Source organism: Panthera pardus, unplaced genomic scaffold (assembly GCF_024362965.1).
Source record: "Panthera pardus isolate Hobbes unplaced genomic scaffold, ASM2436296v1 HiC_scaffold_12, whole genome shotgun sequence".
NCBI lineage: Eukaryota > Metazoa > Chordata > Mammalia > Carnivora > Felidae > Panthera > Panthera pardus.
In genome coordinates this window covers 82,524,037-82,547,705 of record NW_026526677.1, presented here as the reverse complement: position 1 = coordinate 82,547,705, position 23,669 = coordinate 82,524,037, and the positions used below count along the sequence as shown (strand labels likewise).

The following is a 23,669-nucleotide window of genomic DNA, read 5'->3' as shown; positions in this document are numbered from 1 at the left end:
AAAGGCATACAAATAGGCAGGGAAGAAGTCAAACATTCACTCTTCACAGACAACATGTGATCCTTTGTGTGGAATACCCAAAAGACTCCACACACCACACACACACACAAACTGCTAGAACTGATTCATGAATTCAGCAAAGGTGCAGGATATAAAATCAAAGTACAGAAGTAGGTTGCATTTCTAGGCACCAATAATGAGGCAGCCAAAAGAAATCAATTCATTGATCCCATTTACAATTTCACCAAAATCCATAAGATACCTAGGAATAAACCTAACCAAAGAGGTAAAAGATCTGTACATGGAACACTATAGAAAGCTTATGAAAGAAATTGAAGAAGACACAAATAAATGGAAAAACATTCCATGCTTATGGTTGAGAAGAACAAATATTGTTAAAATGTCAATACTACCCAAAGCAATCTACACATTCAATGCAATCCCTATCAAAATAACACCAGCATTCTTCACAGAGCTAGAACAAACAATCCTAAAATGTGTATGGAACAACAGAGGACCCTGTATAGCCAAAGTAATGTTGAAAAAAAAAAAAAAAAGCAAAGCTGGAGGCATCACAATTCCAGACTTCAAACTGTATTACAAAGCTGTAATCATCAAAACAGTATGGTACTGGCACAAAGCCAGACACATAGATCAATGGAACAAAATAGAGAACCCACAACTGGACCCACAAATGTATGACCAACTAATATTCATGAAGCAGGAAAGAATATACAGTGGAAAAAAGACAGTTTCTTGAGGCAAATGGTGTTGAGAAAACTGGAGGGTGACATGCAGAAGAATGAAACTGGACCACTTTCTTACACCATACATAAAAATAAATTCAAAATGGCTGAAAGACCAAACTAAGACAGGAAACAATCAAAATCCTGGAGGAGGAAAGAGGCAGCAACCTCTTTGACCTCGGCCGCAGCAACTTCTTACTAGACATGTCTCTGGAGGCAAGGGAAACAAAAGCAAAAATGAACTATTGGGACCACATCAAGATAAAAATCTTCTGAACAGCAAAGGAAACAATCAGTAAAACTAAAAGGCAGCCTATGTAATGGGAGAAGATATTTGCAAATGACATATCTGGTAAAGGGTTAGTATCCAAAATCTGTGAAGAACTTATCAAACTCAACACCCAAAAAAGAAATAATCCAGTGAAGTAATGGGCAGAAGACATGAACATAGACATTTTTCCAAAGGAGACATCCATATGGCTAATAGACACATGAAAAGATAGTCAACATCACTCATCAGCAGGGAAATACAAATCAAAACCATGATGAGATACCACCTCACACTTGTCAGAATGGCTAAAATTAACAACACAAGAAACAACAGGTGTTGGCAAGGATGTGAAGGGGGAACCCTCTTACACTGATTTTGGAATGCAAACTGGTGCAGCCACTCTGGGAAACAGTATGGAGGTTCATCAAAAAACTGAAAATACAGCTACCATATGACCCACCATGTGCACTACTAGGTATTTGTACAAAGGATGCAAAAGTGCTGATTGAAAGGGGAATGTGCACCCCAATGTTCACAGCAGCACTATCAACAATAGCCAAATTATGGAAAGAGCCCAAATGTCCATTGACTGTTGAATGGATCAAGAAGATGTGGAAAATATATACAATGGAATATTACTTCGTGATCAAAAGGAATAACATCTTGTCATTTGTAACTGCATGGATGGAACTAGAATGTATTATGTTAAGGGAAATAAGTCAGATAAAGACATCATGATTTCACTCATATGTGGAATTCAAGAAATAAAACAGAGGAACATTGGTGTAGGAAAGGAAAAATAATATAAAAACAGAGGGAGGCAAACCATAAAAGACTCTTAAATACAAAGAATAAACTGAGGGCTGCTGGAGGGGCTTGAAGTGGGGGGATGGGCTAAATGGGTGACGGACATTAAAGAAGGCACTTGCTGGGATGAGCACTGGGTGATATATATAAAATAATGAATCACTAAATTCTACTCCTGAAACCATTATTACACTATGTTAACTAACTTGGATTTAAATTTTTAAAAATAATAATAAAGAAATAAAATTTTACTTTAAAAATTCTTTGGGATTCTCTAAAATGTCTGTGAAAGCCACATATTACTTTGGAATTAGAAAAAAAAATAAATTGTATTTATTAAATAAGATTACTGTCTATAGTTTATTATAGCAATTTTGTGGTTTCATGTCTCACATTTAGGTCTTTAATCCATTTTGAGTTTATTTTTGTATATGGTGTAAGTGGTCCAGTTCCTTTGCATGTAGCTGTCCAGTTTTCCCAGCACTGTTTATTGAAGAGACTGTATTTTCCCCATTGTATATTTTTACCTCCTATGTGGTAGATTAATTGACTATGGGTGTGGCTTTATTTCTGTACTCTACTGTGTTTCATTGATGAGTGTAGTTTATTTATGTGCCAGTACCATAATATTTTCATTAGGCTAGCTTTGTAGTATATCCTGAAATCTGGAATTGATATATCTCTAGCTTTGTTCTTTGTCAACATTTCTTTGACTATTCAGGGCATTTTGTGTTTCCATACAAATTATAAGATTATTTGTTCTAGTTCTGTGAAAAATACTATTGCTATTTTGGTAGAGATTGCATCAAATCTGTAAGTTGTTTTAGGTTGTTTGGACATTTTAACAATATTAATTCTTCAAATCCATAAGCATTATGTTTCTATTTGTTTTTGCCATCATTTTCTTTGAACAATGCTGTATAATTTCAGAGTTCAGGTCTTTCATCTGTTTCATTAAATTTTTTCCTAGGTATTTCATTCTTTTTGATATGATTGTAAATGGAATTGTTTTCTACATTTCTCTTCCTGCTACTTCATTACCAGTATATACAAATGTAACAGATTCCTGTATGTTAATTATGAATTCTAAAACTTTACTGAATTAATTTATTACTTCTAATAGTTTTTAGTGGAATCCTGAGGGTTTCCTATAAATAGTATCATGTCATCTAAATTTGTGACAGTCTTACTTCTTCCTTACCCATTTAGATGACTTTTGCTTCTTTTTCTTGTCTGATTGCTGTTGCTAGGATTTCCAGTACTGTGTTGAATAACACTGATGAGACAGGACATCCTCGTCTTGATCCTGATCATAGAGGAAATGTTCTGTGTTTTTCATGGGTATGATGTTAGCTGTGGGTTTTTCATATATGACCTTTATTATATTGAAGTACATTCTTTCTAAATCCACTTTTTTGAAAGTGTTTTTAACATGAATATATGCTATATATTTTGTCAGATGCTTTTCCTGTACCCACTGAGGTCATTATACAGTTTTTATCCTTGGTTATTTGAAGTTAATCACTTTGATTGATTTGTGAATATTGAACCACCCTTGTATCCCTGGAATAAATCTCACTTGATTGTGGTGAATAATTTTTAATGTATCCTTGAATTCTGCTTGCTAATATTTTGTTGAGAATTTTTGCATCTATGTTCATAGCCCTTAGTTTTCTTTCCTTGTAGTACCTCTTTTGGTTTTGGTATCAGATTAATGCTGGCCTCATTGAATGAATTTGTAAGTTTTTCTCCCTCTTTAATTTTTTGGAATAATTTGAAAATAATAGGTATTCAATTTTCTTTAAATGTTTCATAGAATTCATTGGCCATCAGGTCCTGGACTTTTGTTTGTTAGGAGCTTTTTAGATCACTTATTCAGTTTCATTGCTAGTAATGTCTGTTTTACTTTCCTTTTCTTCCTGATTCAGTTTGGGAGATTGTTTATGTTTCCAGATATTTATCGATTTCTACTAGGTTGTACAATTTGTTAGCATATAATTTTTTGTAGCAGTCTTATACTCTGTTGTATTTCCCTGGTGTCAATTGTTATTTCTCCTCTTTTATTTCTGCTTCTATTTATTTAAATACTCTCTCTTTTTCCTTGATGATTCTGGATAAAGTTTTATAAATTTTGTTTACTTTTCTAAAAATAAGCTCTTAGTTTCATTGATCTTTACTCTTGTTTGTTTTGTTTTTTAGTCTGATTTTTTTTTATTCTGCTACAATCTTTATTATTTCTTTCCTTCTACTAGCGTAGGGATCTGTTTGTTCTTCTTTTTCTAGTTCCTTCAATTGTAAGGTTGTGTTGTTTACTTGTAATTTTTCTTGTTTCTTGAGGTAAGCCTGTATTGCTATAAACTTTCCTCTTAGAACTGCTTTACATGCATCCCAAAGATTTTGGGTCATTCTGTTTTCATTTTCATTTCTCTCCATGTATTGTTTTTATTTCCTCTGTGATTTTTTGGTTGCCCTATAAATTGTTTAGCCTCCATGTGTTTGTGTTCTTTCCAGTTTTATCTTGTTACTGATTTCTAGTTCTATATTATTGTGGTCATAAAAGACACTTGATATTTCAGTCTTTTCAAATTTATTGAGAATTGTTTTGTGGTCTAACATGTGATCTCTTCTGGAGAATATTCCATGTGTATGTGAAAAGTATGTGTATTCTGCTGTGTTTGGGTGGACTGTTCTGTGTATATCTATTAGGTCCATCTGGGCTGTGTGTCATTCAGAATCACTATTTCTGTGTTAATTTTATGCCTGAATGATCTATCCATTGATGTAAAGGGGATACTATGTCCCCTAATGTTATTGTATTGCTGTTAATCTCTTCGAGTCTGCTAATATTTGCTTTATATATTTAGGTGCTTCTATGTTGGGTGAATAGATATTTACAGTTTTTGTATCTTCTCACTGAATGGATTCCTTTATTGAAATGTAGTGTCCTTTTTGTTTTGAAGTCTATTTTGTCTGATATAAATATTGCTGTCCTTTTTTTTCTGACTCCTTTTGCATGATACATGTTTTTCCCTCTTTCCACTCAAAAAATTTCCTTCAGCATTTCTTATAAGGTTAGTTTTGTGTGATGAACTCCTTTGACTTATGTTTGTCTGTGAAACACTTTATCTCTCCTTCAATTCTGAATTATAATCTACCAGTAGAATATTCTTGATAGTAGGTCTTTTTCTTTCACTACTTTGAATACATCACGTCATTCCCTTCTGTCTTGCAAAGTTTCTATTTGAAAATCAACTTATAGCCTTATGGAGTTTCCCTCACATGCAACTGTTTTCTGTTTCTGCTTTTAAAATTTTGCTTTACCATTAATTTTTTACCATTATAATTACCTATCTTGGTGTGGACTTCTTTAGGTTTATCTTGTTAGGGGATCTCTGTTTTCCTGGACTTGGATGTATTTTTTTGCTCAGATTAAGGTGATTTTCAGCTATTATTTATTGAAGTAACTTTTCTGCCCTTTTTATTCTCTCATTTCCTTTAGTGATTATTATAATGCAAATATTATCACTCCTGATAATGCCACTGAGTTTCCTTAACCTCTTCTCATTTTTTATTCCTTTTTCCCTTTCTTGTTAAGCCTGGTTGCTTTCCATTACACTGTCTTCCAGATCTCTGATGTGTTATTCTGCATCCTCCAATCTGTTGTTGATTTCCTCTAGTGTATTTTTTATTTCAGTTATGAATTCTTTATTTATGACTATTTCTTTTTGTATTTTCCATCTCTTTGTTGAAGATCTAACAAATCATCTACACTCTTCTCAAGTCCAGTGAGTATGTTTGTGGCCAATAATTGAATTATTTATCAGACATATTGGTTATTTTCATTTCATTTAGATGTTTTGCTGTGCTTTTGTCTTGTTCCTTCATTTGGAAGATATTTCTCTATGTCGTAATTTTTCCTCTCTGTGTTTGTTTATGTGTATTAGGTAGGTCACGTATGTTTTCTGGTATTAAGTAATGGCCTTGTGAAGAAGAGGTCCTGTGGTACCCTATAGTATAAACCATCCTGGTCACCAAAACCAAGTGCTCCAGGGATGCCCCTGTAAGAGCTGTGTATACCCTACTGTTGTGGATGATTTGCAGTTACTTTCAGCCCAACCAGCTGCAATGACCTGCTGTGGGCACACTGGACAGGGTTCGGTCTTCGATCTTTGATGGTCTTGTCTGAGGTCATAATGGGCTTATTAGTGGATGGAGCCAGCAGTCAGACCAAATGTCTACAATTAGCCACTCTGACACAGTTTCAGGTATATGAGGGGTAAGGCTTGTTTCCTGTGCAGGTAGCCAAGAGGCTGGGCTGCTAGGACTGTGGACATGCTGGTATATGAAGTTATCTTCCTTCTGCTTCCCAGAGCCAGATGGATTGATGGATGCCTACTGAGGCAGGTGGGGTTAGGTGGAGTGAGTCTCTACAGGGAAACTCAGCAGTTGAGTACACAGTTTTAACAAGGTAGATGGAGAATATTTGCACTAGTTCCCACAAGGATGGGCTTTAAGCCCACTGATTTTTAAAGCTCTTCATGTTAAACCATGCTGATATTGAAAGCCCAATGTTATATGGACTCATCTTCCTGGCACAGGTGCCCAATGCAGGTGGTGCCTAGTGTGGGGTCAGATCCTCTTGCTTTTCCATGCTTGTGATGTCCCTCCCATTTGTGTCAATACCACGAAATATTTAGTAACCAGCTGTGTTTCCACTCCTCCTACACTTTTCTTTTATTTTTTTAATTTTTTTTAATGTTTATTTATTTTTGATATAGAGAGAGACAGAGCATGAATGGGGGAGGGTTAGAGAGAGAGGAAAACACAGAATCTGAAGCAGGCTCCAGGCTCTGAGCTGTCAGCACAGATCCCAATGCGGGGCTTGAACTCACGGACCAGGAGATCATGACCTGAGCCGAAGTCATGACACTTAACCGACTGAGCCACCCAGGTGCCCCCCTCCTACACTTTTCAATGTGCCCTCCTCTCCACGAACAACTGTGGAAGTTCTGTTCTGCCAGTCTTCAGATCATTTTCAGTGTTAGTTGAATAAATATAGCTGTTATCTTGGTATATCTGGAGGACAAAGTGAGTCCAGGATCCTCCTAACCCATCCATCATCTTATATTACTCTCAACACATTCCTAAAGGAATGAAACCCAAAACAAGATTCGGTATTTACTGAAAATTATGTTTTAAGTAATGTAGGCTGTAGCATTAGCTTTTGGAAGGCAATCCTGTCAGAATATTTACCAATACTGAGCTTAGTCTTTACTAAAAGCCATTTGTCTTTTCATGTTGCTGCAAAACTTCATAATCCTCCATTGGATACTGGTGTAAATATCTCACACCACACCAACCTGCCAAATGGCAGTGTAATTATTTTTTTAAGTTTATTTATTTTGAGGGTGTGTGAGAAAGAGAGCATGCAAGTGGAGTAGGGGCAGAGAGAGAGGAAGAGAGAGTCCCAAGCAGGCCTCATGCTGTCAACACACACCCAACACAGGGCTCAAATCCACAAACCATGAGATCATGACCTGATCCAAAACGAGGGGTCGGATGCTTGACTGAGCCACCCAGGTGGCCCTGGTGTAATTAATTATTTAATCCAAATCTGAGACCTAACATTTTATTTATTCAATTTCATCTTATTAGATTGATGCTAAAACCTCCTAAACTATAATTCTAATTATAGAATTATAATTCTAATTTCTGTTAAGAAAAATAACAGTCTGCTGAAAGATTTGGATGATATATATTTATATGATCTTTTCTTTTTTTCTTTTGTGTAGGTCGAAAGTTTAAAAAGTTCAATAAAGTCAGAGTTATGAGAGCATTGGATGCCGTTGCTCTCCCACAGCCTGTGGGCATTCCAAATGAAAGCCAAGCCCTAAGCCAGAGAATCGCTTTTTCACCAAATCAAGACATACAGTTGATCCCCCCATTGATTAACCTGCTAATGAGCATTGAACCAGATGTGATCTATGCAGGACATGACAACACCAAACCTGATACCTCCAGTTCTTTGCTGACAAGTCTTAATCAACTAGGCGAGAGACAACTTCTTTCAGTAGTCAAGTGGTCTAAATCATTGCCAGGTAATAATAATTTGTATATAATAGCATGAAATGGAAATTTTACCATATTTGTTGTACTAGGAAAACTGTTAAGGCCTGTTCAGTAAATTAAGTATTGTCTAAACAGCATGTTATAGTATGCATTTCAGCAGTGTGAAATACTTATCTAGGATCCTAAATAATATGTTGCTTGTCTAGGACCCTACTGTGTGCTATGGAAATACAATAGTCATAGATAATACTTTGAGTCTTGATGATTCAAGAATTACGTGATTGAAACAATTAAGGAAGAGCATAAGTTTGTATGTTAAAGCACAGATGTTATAGTAGTTCAGAGAAAGACAAATTGAACATCTTCTTAAAAGTGTGTCTTCCATTCTAAGTGCTAATTTAACCAAATTTAACAAACTTCAAATGGTTGAAAATAAAACTGGATGTTTCTATTCATATAATATGTCAAAACAGTATTCAGAGTACAGTGGGGTGCTTAAAGTTAATTAAGAAACATAACTGATAAACATATGTAAATAATTTGGACATAGAGAAATGAATTTCTTCCAGTCACTATTTTCTCTAATTTATACTCAGACAAAGCAGATAACAGAATTTGGGTTGTACCATCATGAAGGGATTTAAGTCACTTTATTTAATAACTAGTTTGCTTCCTTAGCACAGCTCCATATGAGCCTAGAGGTTGAAGGAATTACAAGGATGCATTTTTCACTTGGCTAAATCTGAGACTGCAGAGCCAGGAGAACACATGGGTAGCCATTACTTGTGGAAGCATTAATCCCATAAGTAAAAATAAAGCAGTTTTTTAAATTACAATCTCTTCACACCAAAAATATCCTTATGCTTTTTTAGACCAGTTTATTTTACCAGTATCTAATCAAGAATTGAACATATGCCATTTTGGTCTACAAGTAAATTCAACAGCCTTTTTTAAATAATTTTTTTCTCAATTTGCCTTAATATATTTCTGTTATTATTTTACCTGAAATGTTTGAAATACTTGTTATTGAAAATCCAAGGTTATGTGAAACAGAAAGAAATATAGGTTCCTGTTTGTTGAATCTTTTAAAAAATACACTTTGATAAAAATTAATAAAATTCACTATTCTAATGGAGATAAAGTAATTTTATAGAAAATTCCAAATAACCAGGTTCTTATTAGCTCCATTGTTACTGAAAGTCTTGGACAGGTAATTTTTTTCTGTTAGAAAACTTCTGAATTTTTAAAACTTGCTGTAAAGTGGTTATCAAATTTGATAGATCTCTATTAAATTATTGCAATAGCATTGAACTTCTGTTTAAAAATATGAGTAATATGTGTTTAACTTTTCTTAGTTTTTATATTATTTGGAAAAGTGATTTCTTTGATTTTGATTGATACAGTTTGTATTTTTTGCATTTTGGAGGTTCTTTACTATTTAAAAACATTCTACTATCAATTGGCAAATTTAGAAAATAACCAGTTATAGCTTAAAAGATAATTTATTCACTTTGGGTAAAAGCTAGTGTACATTTTAAGTTGAAACACTTCTCTGTGAAGCTATTTCATCCTCACATTTCCAAAAACAGTGAGAGAAAATTTTTACACTGAATTTAGTGGCAACTTTTTTAATAATTCCAAAATGTAATTTGTGTGTAAGTAAAAAAGAATGATGGCATCTACCAGTATTACAGGTACTGTTTCTATTACCTGTAACAATAAGGGAAGCTTATTTGATAATCTATTTTGATAATTTCGATTAGCAAATGATTGTGTGGCCTGTGCTCTTTTAAACTATATTTGCATGGTCTACATAGTGTATGAATGATGAAAATGGTCAGTGAACCATATATATTGATCTTTTTGAAAGGACTCACGTATATAAAGTAATCTGGTATCATTAGCTACTCAATACCTTTCAGTTGACTTTTAGCCAGAATAGTTTTTATTCATTTGATTCACTCAGTAAGTGTCTATAGCATGCTGTATGCATGATGTAACAATTAAACAGTAATGTTAGAAAGAAAAGCCAAAAGTCTGAGCTCATAGTGTGAACACATTTGGATGCAACATATCCTAGCATTTGGTGATCAATTTTTCATGAGAGAAACTTATTTTATCCATTCACTCACATGTTAACTTGGTTAAATGAGGTCTGTTAATAAGTCAGGATGTCAGTTTACTTATTTACAGTGCAAGAATGATGCTGCTAGTAAAACATGTTGGCAGATCAGGTGATTCTTTCACAATAGGAAAGAGTATTTTGGAAGTCAGATTAAGATCAAATGTAAAACAACAACAACAACAACAACAAAAGTAACAGTATGCCTAAGGGCTCCATGGTGTATATCTACAGGTCCCTGAGAGAATGCTTGTTGCCTGGTCAGGGCTTCCTCATTTTTTCTTTATTTGTGCTCTTCTATTTTCTTGGACCCATGAAGGTAATTGCATCCTATCCAACATCTCTCTCATATGTCAGAGATATCATTGCTCCTATGTAATGGAGACTTGCAAGATGCTTTAGCTTCATGGTAACACATTTAAAATATCTCTTAAGATATATTACATCTGACATATTGTATCAGTTATGTGAATGATTTTACATTGACATTTAGCCGTAACATCAGTGGGTAATATTTTCTTATTTGGAACTTGAAGCAACACAATATTTGCAAATTTTAGAAAAATGAACAAGACAGAGGTCAGGAGGATAGAAGAATAGGAGAATCTTGAGCTCACCTCGTCCCAGAGACACGCTGAAATAACAGCTGTATCTGTGAAACTAACTCTGAAAATGATGTGAATGTTGGCAGAACAAACCTTCCACAATTAATCATGGAGAGGAGACCACATTGAAAAGAAGAAAAGGGGCAGGGACATGGTTGGGAACCAAAGGCCCGTAAGACTAACCACAAATGGAAGGGACACCGTAGCATGGTGAAGCAACAGGATCAGACCCTACACCAGGCACCTGCAGCACTGGGGATGTGCACTGGGAAGACAAGTCCTCCTAACATCTGACTTTGAAAACCAACGGAGCTTAACTTGGCAAGCTTTGAAAATCTGGAGGGCCTAACTCTGGGTACATTGAAAACCAGTGGACTTAGCTTCAGGGAGACCAAAGGGGCATAGGAAACTGGGACCTCCTCTACTTAAAGAGCTAGCATAGTAAGTAACCCTACTGACTCAACACAACATATAGCGCAGTTTGAATAGTGCCTGGAATATACATGGAGAGTTATTGACTAATCTTAGAACATGGGCTGGAGGGACATGCATCAATAGGAAATTTCCTCAGGAACAAAAGTGTTGGCAGACATCATTTCTCTTCCCCTCCCCCAACCTAGCTGGACACTTGTGGATATCAGCAGGAACACCTGCTATCTTGCCAGCACCATGCACCCCAAGTCACGTTTCCATGCAAACCCACTTCATCTCTTCCACTTCAGCAGGCATTCCTCAAAAGGAGCTCCTGCCCTTATATACTGTGCAAACAGCCCAGCAGGGACCAATGCCATTCCTAAGTCACTCCTGCCCTGGGGATAGCAGGGAATAACCCTCAACACCAGCACATGGGCACTTCCAGTAGCTGAGCATTTTAGCTGGCCACTCAAAGAGAGCCCCCTGTTTACTGTGCCTGTTGCTGTGACAGCCATCCTGGATGGAAAATTTGATCTGACTGCCAGCCCCAACTACCAACAAAAGCTACTCAGGGGGCCACGTAAGGAGAGTACTCTGCCAATTGGTGTGTACATAGTTGCAGAAAACAGAGTACTGACAGCTAGCCTGACTGCCAACACCAACTGTCGAGAAACCCATGATTATCTCAGATATGCCTTACAAAAGCACAGGGACCAAACCCTGTCCTGTGAAACCACAGCAGGTAAAGCCAGTCATTGCAGCTAACTGGACTGAAAGTTCAGTCAGCTAGTGGATTAGCCACAACAACAGTGCTCACACAGCCAATATCCAGGAGACACCCCGGGAGCACATGGTTCTGGTGAACAGGGGACATTGACTACCAGGCACCACAAAACCTCTTCTTCACAAGACCACTACTTTTAATACCAGGAAACATAGCTGTCCATCTACCTATAAACAAACAGAGTTAGCCAAAATGGGGCAGAAGACTATGTCCCAAATGAAAGAACTGGACAAAATCATAGTAAAAGATCTAAATGAAATAGAAATAATATGCCTGATAAATAATTCAAAGTAATGGTCATAAAGATATTCACTGGACTTAAAAAAATAGTGGTGGATCTCAATGAGACCTTCAACAAAGAATTATAAAATAAACAAAAAAACAGTCAGAAATGAATAATACAATTACTGAAATAAAAGTATACAGGAGAACTAACAGCAGATTAGAGAATGCTGAACAAATCAGCATCTGGATGACAGAGTAATGGAAAGCAAACAAGATGAACTTAAAAAAGAAAAACTGAATCATAAAAATTAAAGCATGGTTAAGGGAACTCAGTAACATCATTAAGTATAATAACATTCATGTTATAGGGGGTACAGAAGGAGAAAATAGAGAAAAGAGGAAAGAAACTTATTTGAAGAATTAAAAGCTGAAAACTTCCTTCCCAGACAAGGAAATAGCATTCAAGTCCAGGAAGCATAGAGAGCCCCTAAGAAGATGAACACATGGAGGTCCACACCAAGGTAGATAATAATTAAAGTGGCAAAAAGTAATGAGAAAGGAAAAATTTTAAAGCAACAAGACAAAACAGTTACATACAAGGGAAATCAGTTGTATTTCTATACACTTATAATGAAATAGCAGAAAGAGAAATTAAGAAAACATAACCATTTACAACTGCATCAAAAACAATAAAATATCTGAGTAAACTTAACCAAGTAATATGAAAGACCTGTACTCTGAAATCTATAAAATATCAGTGAGGGAAATTGAAGACAACACAAACAAATGGAAAGATATTCCATGATCAAGGATTGGAAGAGCTGATATTGTTAAAATGTCCATATTACACAAAGCAATATTCAGATTTAATTCAATCCCTATTAAAATACCAACAACGGGGCACCTGGGTGGCTCAGTGGGTTGAGCGTCCGACTTCGGCTCAGGTCATGATCTCACGGTTCGTGAGTTCGAGCCCCGCATTGGGCTCTGTGCTGACAGCTCGGAGCCTGGAGCCTTCTTCACATTCTGTGTCTCCCTCTCTCTCTGCCCCTTCCCTGCTCATGCTCTGTCTCTGTCTCAAAAGTAAATAAACATTTAAAAAATAAATAAATAAAATAAAGGGGCGCCTGGGTGGTGCAGTCAGTTAAGCGTCCGACTTCAGCCAGGTCACGATCTCGCGGTCCGTGAGTTCGAGCCCCGCGTCAGGCTCTGGGCTGATGGCTCGGAGCCTGGAGCCTGTTTCCGATTGTGTCTCCCTCTCTCTCTGCCCCTCCCCCGTTCATGCTCTGTCTCTCTCTGTCCCAAAAATAAATAAAAAACGTTGAAAAAAAAATTTAAAAAATAAATAAATAAATAAATTAAAATACCAACAGCATTTTCCACAGCACTTGAACAAACAATCCTAAAATTTGTACGGAGCCACAAGAACCCAAAGAGCCAAAGCAATCTTGAAAAAGAACAAGGCCGAAGGTCACAATCCCAGACTTCAAGAAATACTACGAAGTTGTAGCAATCTAAACAGTGTGGTACTGCCATAGAATCAGACCTATAGATCAAAGGAGCAGAATAGAAAACCCAGAAGTAAACCCACAACTATATGGCCAATTAATCTTCAACAAAGGGGAAAGAATTTCCAATGGGAAAAAGACACTCTTTTCAACAAATGGATTGGGAAAACTGGATAGCAACACGCAAAAGAAAGAAACTAGATCAGTTTTCATACTATACACAAAAATAAATTCAAAATGGAGGAAAGACCTAAATGTAGACCCGAAACCATAAAAATCCTAGAAGAGAGCACAGGCAGTAATTTCTCTGAGAGGAGCTGTAACATCATCTTCCTAGATATGTCTCCTGAGGCATGGGAAACAAAAGCAAAAATAAACTATTGGGACTACCTCAAAATAAAAAGCTTCTGCAGTGCAAAAGAAACAACTAACAAAACTAAAAGTCTGCTGAATGGGAGAAGATATTTGCAAATGGCATATCTAATAAAGTTTTAGTATCCAAAGTGTATAAAGAACTTATGCAACTCAACACCAAAAAAAAAAAGCCTAATTTAAAAATGGACAAAAGACATGAATAGGCATTTCTCCAAAGAAGACATATAGATAGCCAATAGACACATGAAAAGATGCTCAACATCACTCATCTTTGAGGAAATGTAAATCAAAACCACAATGAGATATCACCTCGCACCTGTCAGAATGGCCAGAATGAAAAAGATAATAAATAACAAATATTGGCAAAGATACAGAGAAAAAGGAACCCTTGTGCACTGTTGGTGGGCATGTAAATTTGTGCAATTACACCAATTTATGGAAGTTCCTCAAAAAGTTGGAAATATCATATGATCCAGTCATCGAAATTCTGGACATTTATCCAAAAAATACAAGACATCAATTCAAAAGGATATATGTTTATTGCAGCACTATTTATAATAGCCAAATTATAGAAGTAGTCCAAGTGTCCATTAACAGATGAATGGATAAAGAAGATACAGTTCTCTCTCTCTCTCTCTCTCTCTCTCTCACACACACACACACACACACGCACACACACACACAGAAATACTATTCAGCCATAAAAAAGAATGAAATCTTGCTATTTGCAACAACACAGATGGAGTTAGTATTATGCTAAGTGAAATAAGTCAGTCAGAGAAAGACAAATTACGATATGATCTCACTCATATGTGGAAGTTAAGAAACAAAACAAATAAGAAAAGGGGGAAAAAGACACAAACCAAGAAACAGACTCTTCACTATAGAGAACAAACTGATGGTTACCAGCAGGGAGGTGGGCAGGGGAATGGGTGAAACAGGTGATGGGGACTAAAGAGTACATTTCTCATGATGAGCACTGAGTAACATATGGAATTGTTGAATCACTGTATGGTACAGCTGAACACTACTGGAGTTAAAATAAAACTTAAAATGAAAACACTAATTGAAAAGATACATGCACCCCTGTGTTTACTGCAGCATTATTCATAGAAAAGATATGGAAGCAACCCAAGTGCTTATTAATAAATGAATGGATAAAGAAGATGTGGTATAAATATATAATGGAATATTACCAGTGATTTAAAAAGTGAGATCATACCATTTGAAACAAAACCTTCAGGCGGACATGTTTCTCTCAATTTACACATTTTGTTTCCTTTTTGGATTTGTTCTTCCATTCACACCGTAAATTTGGCATTTCCTGAGTTCCATCTTCTACTCCAGTAGTTTCTCATCCTACACAGACTGGATGAGCCCATTTATCTAGTGTACCTAAAAGGTATTAAGCCAGAGAAAGACATAACATATGATTTCACTTAGATGTGGAATTTTAAAAAAGGAAGAAATAAAGACACCAAAAAAAAAAAAGACTTAAATACAGAGAACAAATTGGTGGTTGCCAGAGAGGAGTGAGGGGGGGATGTATGAAATAGATACAAGAGTCTAAAAGATACAAACTTGCAGTTATGAAATAAGTCATGGAGATGAAAAGTATACTGTAGAGAGTAAAGTCATTAATAATGTAAAATATTGTTTGGTTGCAGGTGGTGACTACACCTGCAACAGTGTAGTTATGAGCACTGTGTAATTACAGTGATGAGCACTGTGTAATTTATAGAAATGTTGAATCATTATGTTGTACACCTGAAACTAATACAACACTGTATGTTAGTTATAGTTAATTTTTTTAATGAACAAGACATATTCCTTCTGTTAAGGAATTTTCAATCCAGTGGAATAAATAAGATACACAAACAACTATAGTGGTATGTGAAAGTGACATAAGATACAGATATAAAGAAAAGAGAGACAGAAGACATTTTTATCTTCAGGGACTAGAGAAAGGCTTCAGAGTCAAGATGTCAGTTACATTGTACCTTGAAGAAGTGAGACTTTGGAATAGTGTGGCTTATGATGTAAAATAAGGAAAGCATGAGGTATGTTTGGTGAATTATTCTCAATCTTTTCTATTCATAACACAAAAAAATGTTATCATACCTTCCTCCACAGCATAGTAATGATAACATTTAATACCTGCTAATTGAGAAAATACAATTATATATATGGTTTTCAAACACTACTACAGTATTGGCCTCCTGGGGGGCTCATCAGCCAAGTATTAAGAAGCCACTGACAATAAATTTACGTTGGAGAGAGTAGTAGAAGGAAATTTAGAGTCATAGTTATGATTTGATCAAGGAGGGTCTTGAAAGTCAGGGTACGCTTTGGAAATTAAATTAATAAGTCCTCATTGCCAATTCAGGTTCACCTTGAAATATTCTTTATCCTATATATCAATACATTGTAGCAGACTTTATGTGACAGAGGGGTTTGGGGAAAATATTGGCTTTTTAGAAATTTTGTCCTGATTTTTCTGTTTATTTTGTGAAAAAATCTATTAGGGCTAATACTTTAACATTTTTAAATATTGCATTTTTGAAAACATATCTTGCTCCTTAATCTCAGTTGGCCAGACTACTTTCAATTAACAGTATCAGAAGACTGCAACAGTCTTTGCCTTATTTTCTGCCTTGAAGCATGCCAAAATATCTTTGAGTCAGGGACAGCCATTGCATATGTGACAAAGGATTTTTTCTTTCATCTCAATTAAAATAAATAAATCAACTTACTCCCCGCCCCCACAAGTGGTGGGAAAGAAATGAGATTAGCCTATGAGTAAAGTCAAGGTTTGAGAATACTGTTATAAAGCCTTTCAAAAAATGATTTTTCTAACATCCTATTCCACTGAAATTAATATTGTTGATGTCAACAAATTTTTTTTTATCAAATCTAATGAATACTTTCAGCCATTACCATGTTTTGCATGCCTCTGGAGACACTAATGAAATAACCATTTCTGGCTGATACTCATACTTTGGCATTTATCATTTCCCTTGAGGTGGATATGTTTTTTACAAATTTTGTTTCCTTTGTGGATTTGTTCTTCCATTCACACCATAAACTTGGCATTTCCTGAGTTCCATCTTCTACTCCAGTAGTTTCTCATTCTGCACAGGCTGGATGAGCCCATTCATAGCCTTGTCTTCAACTAACACTATATTCTGATGACTCCTAAATACATACTATAAACCCAGACCCTGTAATGAACTATTGGACCACCTATTTCAACTATTTATATATTTCCACATGGATGCATTTCCAAGTCAATATGACCTTCTACTCCATAAACCTAAAACCTGTATCTTGAAATGGTGCCTCAGACAGAATCTTGGGTATCCTGAGCTCACTTTTCTCCTTCACCTCCTATCCATTTAGTTATCAAATTTTGTCAACTCTATTTATTAAATATAGGATTCATTATACATGCTACATCCACTGCTACTGTCATGATTCAGTTTAGGTCCTTGCCCTTTTTTCCTAGATTTCAGTTGTAGCTCTTTGACTAACCCGATTACCAGTTTCACCCTGCCCCCAAACAATCCTTTTCTGCCATCAGAATCATCTTTCTAAAAACAATTATAATCAATTATATCATTCCTTTTTCTTTCCATAACAAAGTCCAAACTTATTAGCCTTAACATTCAAGAATCTTTTGTGATTTGGCTCCTGAATTTACAATGTTATCTCTCATTCTTCCTCTTCAAGCAACTCTAAAGTTCCCACAATGCTCTTTGTTTAATATCCTGCCTTCTTACATATTGTTTCTCTACCTGAAGATTCTTCCCTTTTCCCACATTTCCCCCGTGCTGGTCTCTAACTAGCCCTCAGGATTCTAATCATCTGCCACTTGAAGTGTTCCCTGAGCCTTCCCAGACTGAGCCAAAGGCCAGTTTGCTCTACCACATCACTCTTGCCTTTATCAACCATACTACTATCACTCTGAATTATAATTATGTTCTCATTTTTTTTTCTGTCTCCAGACTGCAAATATTAGTCTTTCTAGTCTCTATGCCTAATTGCAACCATAAAGCTTCATCCCAAAGGGGTGCTTAAAGGGTATTTATAGAAATTTGAATTACAGAATTGATATAAAAGGAACTATGCTACTTTAAATCATTAGCCATCAAGTCCTTATTCATTAAAAACAATCATATATCTGTTGGTGATTATACTTACAGTGCTGTAGCTTTTCTATGCTCCTCAAAGTTCATTCATACTTTGTGTCAGAATGTGCTGAGGCGTTTAATGCTCTGCCTTTGTTGTGGATAAAATGTTTCAATGCAAGACAGCTTTTACAGGAGCACGATCTATATATTTTACCAAAACCCTGGAAGTAACACAGGAGAATTTAGAAGATCATACATGTCATGTATTACCACATAGTTTTTTTTTTTAATCATTAAAGATTGAACAGCTTGTAACAGGGCTTTTGTCAGAAACTATCAGGTCAAGTCACTTAAAAGGAAAGGGTATTTTTCTTTACTACTTGTTAAACACAATTAAGAATCATCCATCACTTCTCTATGTGTAGTTTCTTATTTTGATCATCACTGCAAATGTACTGACTTTACCTGATCATTATCATCAATGGGAATTTGATCTCAGTGTTCCCTTCTTTGTTTCAGTATAAAGTAATGAATGATATTACAGTTAATGGGGGGGGGGGGAATTATACTTCTGTACCAAGCATGTTCAAGTCAATTTAACAGTGTACATTTATCACAGGTAAGCCCTCTAAAAGGTGGCTATTTTAAAAAGCTGTTTTCTGAGTTCTTTTTCATCCTGTTAAATGGAAATAATACACTTTCTGCTATAAATATTGGTAATTTCAAAAGTTTTAAGTTATTTCAGCAAGATTTGCCTTTTATATTATAATCTACTAAAAATCTTCCTTTATTTTTACTTCTTAGTAATTTATTTTTACTTCTTAGTAATCCCAGAATGCAAAATAAGAAAAATAAGCAACTTCTACAAAATAAAGGGCAGGATAAAGTAGACATAAACCTGTAAATATAAGTGGAATCTGTTTTTTAAAAAGAACAAATTATTTAACTGTTATGATGTAAAAATTTTCAAATTAGAGATTAACATCTCTAAGGCCTAGAGTGAAAAAAATGTAGCATAGTAACTCAAATATTTAAGTAGTATTAAACACTTTTTTAAAAAAGTTATGGAACTAAGAAAGGAATAAAGAATAAAAATATGTTCCTGAAGATGATAGTGAAAAATTTGTTAATGTTTTAATACATGTGACTAATTGAACCTAATTTCTATGAGACTGTATATATATATATATATATTATATATTATATATATATATGTTATTATACATATATATAAAATATATAGTCTGGAAAAATAAATACATATATGAAATATGTTGTTCTGGAAAATGTATATTCCAGATAGAACACTTGCTTTTGCTTTGAATTTTGTTGCTATTAATAATATTTACCCTTTAATGTTATCACATAGGTTCCATAAAATATAAATAAATATATAAGTATATATTTATAGATATTAAGTGTATAATATATAATAAAATATCTATTAATATGTAACATATCACAAATATATTAGCAAATTTATGTATGTTAATAAATAAGTATGAATACATACATATACAGTTATTTTTATATATTTACTAATATATAAAATGCCTTCTGGATCTTATTGTTTTAATATTAGAGATATCCCATCAGACTGATCGGTGGTCTTCTTAAAGCCATTTCTCCATCAGCAATTCTATTACAGGATCCATTGGTAGAATAATAATAAGCATCTTACTAGTGCTCCAAAATATGCATAATTATCCCATTTGAGTGTCATAGCCACTCTGTGAACTAACTTTCTTTATCATTTTGATTTTACTTATGAAGAAATATAGATATAGTAATATTAACTGACTTAAACAAGCTGGCATTCAGTAAGTGGTAGAGCCAAAACTGGAACTCGAGCCTTCTCTCCAGAACTCCTAATTTAAGGAGATAGACCAGCAATAGGAAGATCTACATATGTGTCCCTTTAAAGAGTTTTGCTTTGCAAAAAATTTAGGAAAACTTATTAATCTCTTATGAAATGATTTTAAATTCATAAAAGAATTACCCATTTTCATAAAGCCTATAAAATATTATTTATAAGCACTCTTTCTTTGCATTTCTTTAGTTTCTATAGGTCTATTGTATTAAAAGTGATTCATAATTGTTTTGAAAGAGAAATAATATATAGACATGAACTTGAAGATACATGTATGTCATATGAAAATAAAGAATTATGAAAATTGCATGCCACATTTTTCTTGGTTAGTTGTTTAGGGAGTTTTTCTGCACCTGAATAAATCAGGATGTAAGCAAAAAAAAGCCAACTCTGTTAATTTTAGCAAACACTTCTGGCTATCAGAAACAGAACACAAAGAAAAAATAATTTCCTAGAAGGACCCCAGAAATTCAGTGAATACAAACTGGAATAAGTTTGGAAAATAGGCAGAAACCAAGCTGTCCCTGCAGAAACAAAAAAAAAACAAACATCACAAATGCCCCCACTGGATTCTTCCCTCACTGGGTACCACTGCCATCCAACCACTGCCATCCAGAATAGAGCCTAACCATACATTTGTCTTTGTTTTACTTTTTTTTTTTTATTCAAAGTCTAGGTAGTATGTGTTCAGTGGGTCAAATCCAGATCACAAGCTCAGGGAAGTAGAGTTCTTAGCCAGTTTCACTGGGGACACTTGCTCTCACCAAAATACAACCAATGGGAAACTCTATCCACCTAGAGGAAGAAAGGAAGACTGAGAGGGAGGGAAGACAGAAAGTTAGATACTAAAGAGTTGACACCCCTCACCACCACCCCCCAAAAAAAGAGGCAGATGTCTACTGTGGCATTCCTAATTATGAATTTGCATGAGAGTTGTTTTTGGTTGTGTGAGGCTAAGATTTTATAGAAGGGAATAGCAGTCTTCTATTCACAGGAAGATGGGACTATCAGGAGTGTATGGAGAAAAGATAACCTTCTTTTCTACCTGCCTTGAGATGATTCACAGAATCAGGAAATACATTTGTTTTATCCTGTAAGGAATCAAGTTTTGTTTGGGTTTTACTTTTGAAATACGTCATTTGTAAGTAGATTTCAACAAATTCTTAGGCAGAACAGATGTTATTAAAGTAGCTTTGTGGAAAATAGTTGATGTTCCCACCAAAACACTTGATTTTTATGTACCTTTAATAAAAGATTTCATCTACTCTCATTGTTTCCGCATACTCAAAAACAAAGAATTTCCAAGTTCATACTTATAGTTCATCTATCCATATTTATTTTTAAAATTTTTACTGTTTATTATTAAAGTTTTTTAATTTTTTTAATATTTTAATGTTTGTTTTTTTAATGTTTTAATGTTTTTTTTGAGAGAGAGCACAAGCGAGAGAGGAGCGGAGACAGAGGGAGACACAGAATCTGAAATAGGCTCCATGCTCCAAGCTGTCAGCACAGAGCCTGTCACCTTGCTCAAACTCACAAACCTCAAGATCATGACCTGAGCTGAAGTCAGATGGTCAACTGACTGAGCCACCCAAAGCCCCTCTATATTTCTAATTCATTTGTTTAACTGCTATCTAGACATTTCAAAAGTCGCTCCAACATATCAAAACTTAAGATTTTGTCCCTAGCCTATTTCTTCTCTATTTTGTCTCAGTAATGCTGTTTTCCTCCACCATTCCTGCAAAAATACTGAAATATCTACTAGGCTCCTTCTTTCTCCTACCTATATACAATCAGTTGCCAAATCTCTTGGATTTTACCCTTTAAATATTTCCCTGATGTACTCCCTCCTCTGTATTCCTACCCGTTGGCTTATCTCAGACTTTTATCATCTCTCATCTGGCCTTTGGCAATAGCTCCCAACTTTTTTCTGTAACTCCAGACTTATTCCCTTGAATATGTCTTCCACATGGCTACCAAGGATGCCTCCACAACACAAATAAGGCTATTGTTGCTCCTTAATAGATATATCTGACCACAGCCTCCATCTCCAAATTTACCTCTTTGCCTCTCCTTTAAGTTCATCAGCGCTGGGCTGGTGATCTTCTGCAAAGCAGGCAAAAAGAATTGAAAAGAGATGAAAAGAAGGTTTTGACCACTTAAGTCAATGCATTTGCCCTCTCCCTGCTGTCTTCCCTCTGCCACCAACACCAGAGAAGGATACACTCTCTCTTTTTCTCTCCCTAAACCTTTTAAACCACATGATAGTTTAAAGTGAGACTGGATTAAGTTCCAAAAAACAAAAGTGACCATAAACTATGGAATCTACCTAAGACATAATTAAAGGATGTTAAATAAAAATAAAGCACGATTGAAAGCAGTGGTTTTACAAAATAAAACCAGTTTTTTTTTAAAGTCCAAAGACTCAAGATTCTTTAACAAACTGATTATACTCTGCTTGAGCATGATCTCTTTGGGAGTTTTTCCTGACCTGCTTCCCAATTCCTGGTGCACATAAGTATGTGCTTGTCTCTCCTGTCAACTTATGAGTTTCTTTTAAGGGTAAGGGTTGGGTCTTTCATTTTCCTAACCCCGCCATTTTAACACAGTGCCTAACAGACAAGTGATTCTCAATAAATGAATATTGTATGTGTCAATGATGGATGACTGTCAATCAGTGAATTCCCAGAAATGCTAAAACATAGTGACCATTTTTAATGACTTCCAATGTTATTCCTTTTTAATTTCTCAGGTATTATTTATTAATATTTCCTCATTTGTAGTATAAAATATATTAAAATTAAAAACAACATATTACCCTACTTACATCTATTTTCAAATTTATATGTATTTTCAGCATTTTAACACAAGTGATTTTGGGGATCATTTTATTTTTTAATTTGTTTTGTAGGTTTTAGAAATTTACATATTGATGACCAGATAACTCTCATCCAGTATTCTTGGATGAGCTTAATGGTGTTTGGACTAGGATGGAGATCTTATAAACATGTCAGTGGGCAGATGCTATATTTTGCACCTGATCTAATACTAAATGAGTAAGTAGTAACTTGATTTTTGTTCTTATTATTGCAGTGTATATGTAGGATAATCTTAGAAATTACATTTCAATAGATGATTATACTATTGGTATCCTAAATAAAAGAATTTTCCTGAAAACTTTATCAGAATTATCTCAGGATATAGCTTGATATAACAAAATTAATAAAATTGTTATCATTATATTAGTAATTTGATATTTGGAGTTTTCCCCTTTTGTTTCAATGTGTCAAGAAACATACTTAAAGATAAAATGAAATTTTTAGTTTACCAAATTAAAATTTTATACCTTTGTACTGATGAAGATAATTATGTAAATTAGAAATAATTTTGCTTGAAAATATTGACTTACCTTCAGAAAATAAAGACATTATCTCTCCTCCTAGAGGAAAAATCACTAATAATTTATTTTAGAAATTAAAAGATAAATATTTCAATTTTCTTGGCTGTATTTAAATTACTATAATTAATTTTCTATGTATAACCTTAAACTGAATAAGAATCTTTTCGTGGAAATACTTATACCATTCTAATGATGAATGCTGACTCAGAATTTTATAGCATATAAGTTACTTGTATAAGTCTTTATAGTAATGGATAATTTTCATATATTTTAATTCCATTTTGCCCTATAATCCCTTGAAATAGGTAAGGAATCAGCATCCTACATTTTACAGTTCAGGAAA

At 34.8% G+C, this 23,669-nt stretch overlaps 1 protein-coding gene across 2 annotated transcripts in view; it reads left to right on the top strand.

Moving 5' to 3' along the window:
* Positions 1–23,669, top strand: part of PGR (progesterone receptor) — a 104,849-nt gene that overhangs the window by 62,259 nt on the left and 18,921 nt on the right. For both annotated transcript variants that reach the window (XM_019450172.2, XM_019450171.2), the window contains 2 exons: positions 7,617–7,922; positions 22,838–22,982. In XM_019450172.2, coding sequence (XP_019305717.1) covers positions 7,617–7,922; positions 22,838–22,982 — 451 coding nt within the window. The remainder of the gene's footprint in view (positions 1–7,616; positions 7,923–22,837; positions 22,983–23,669) is intronic.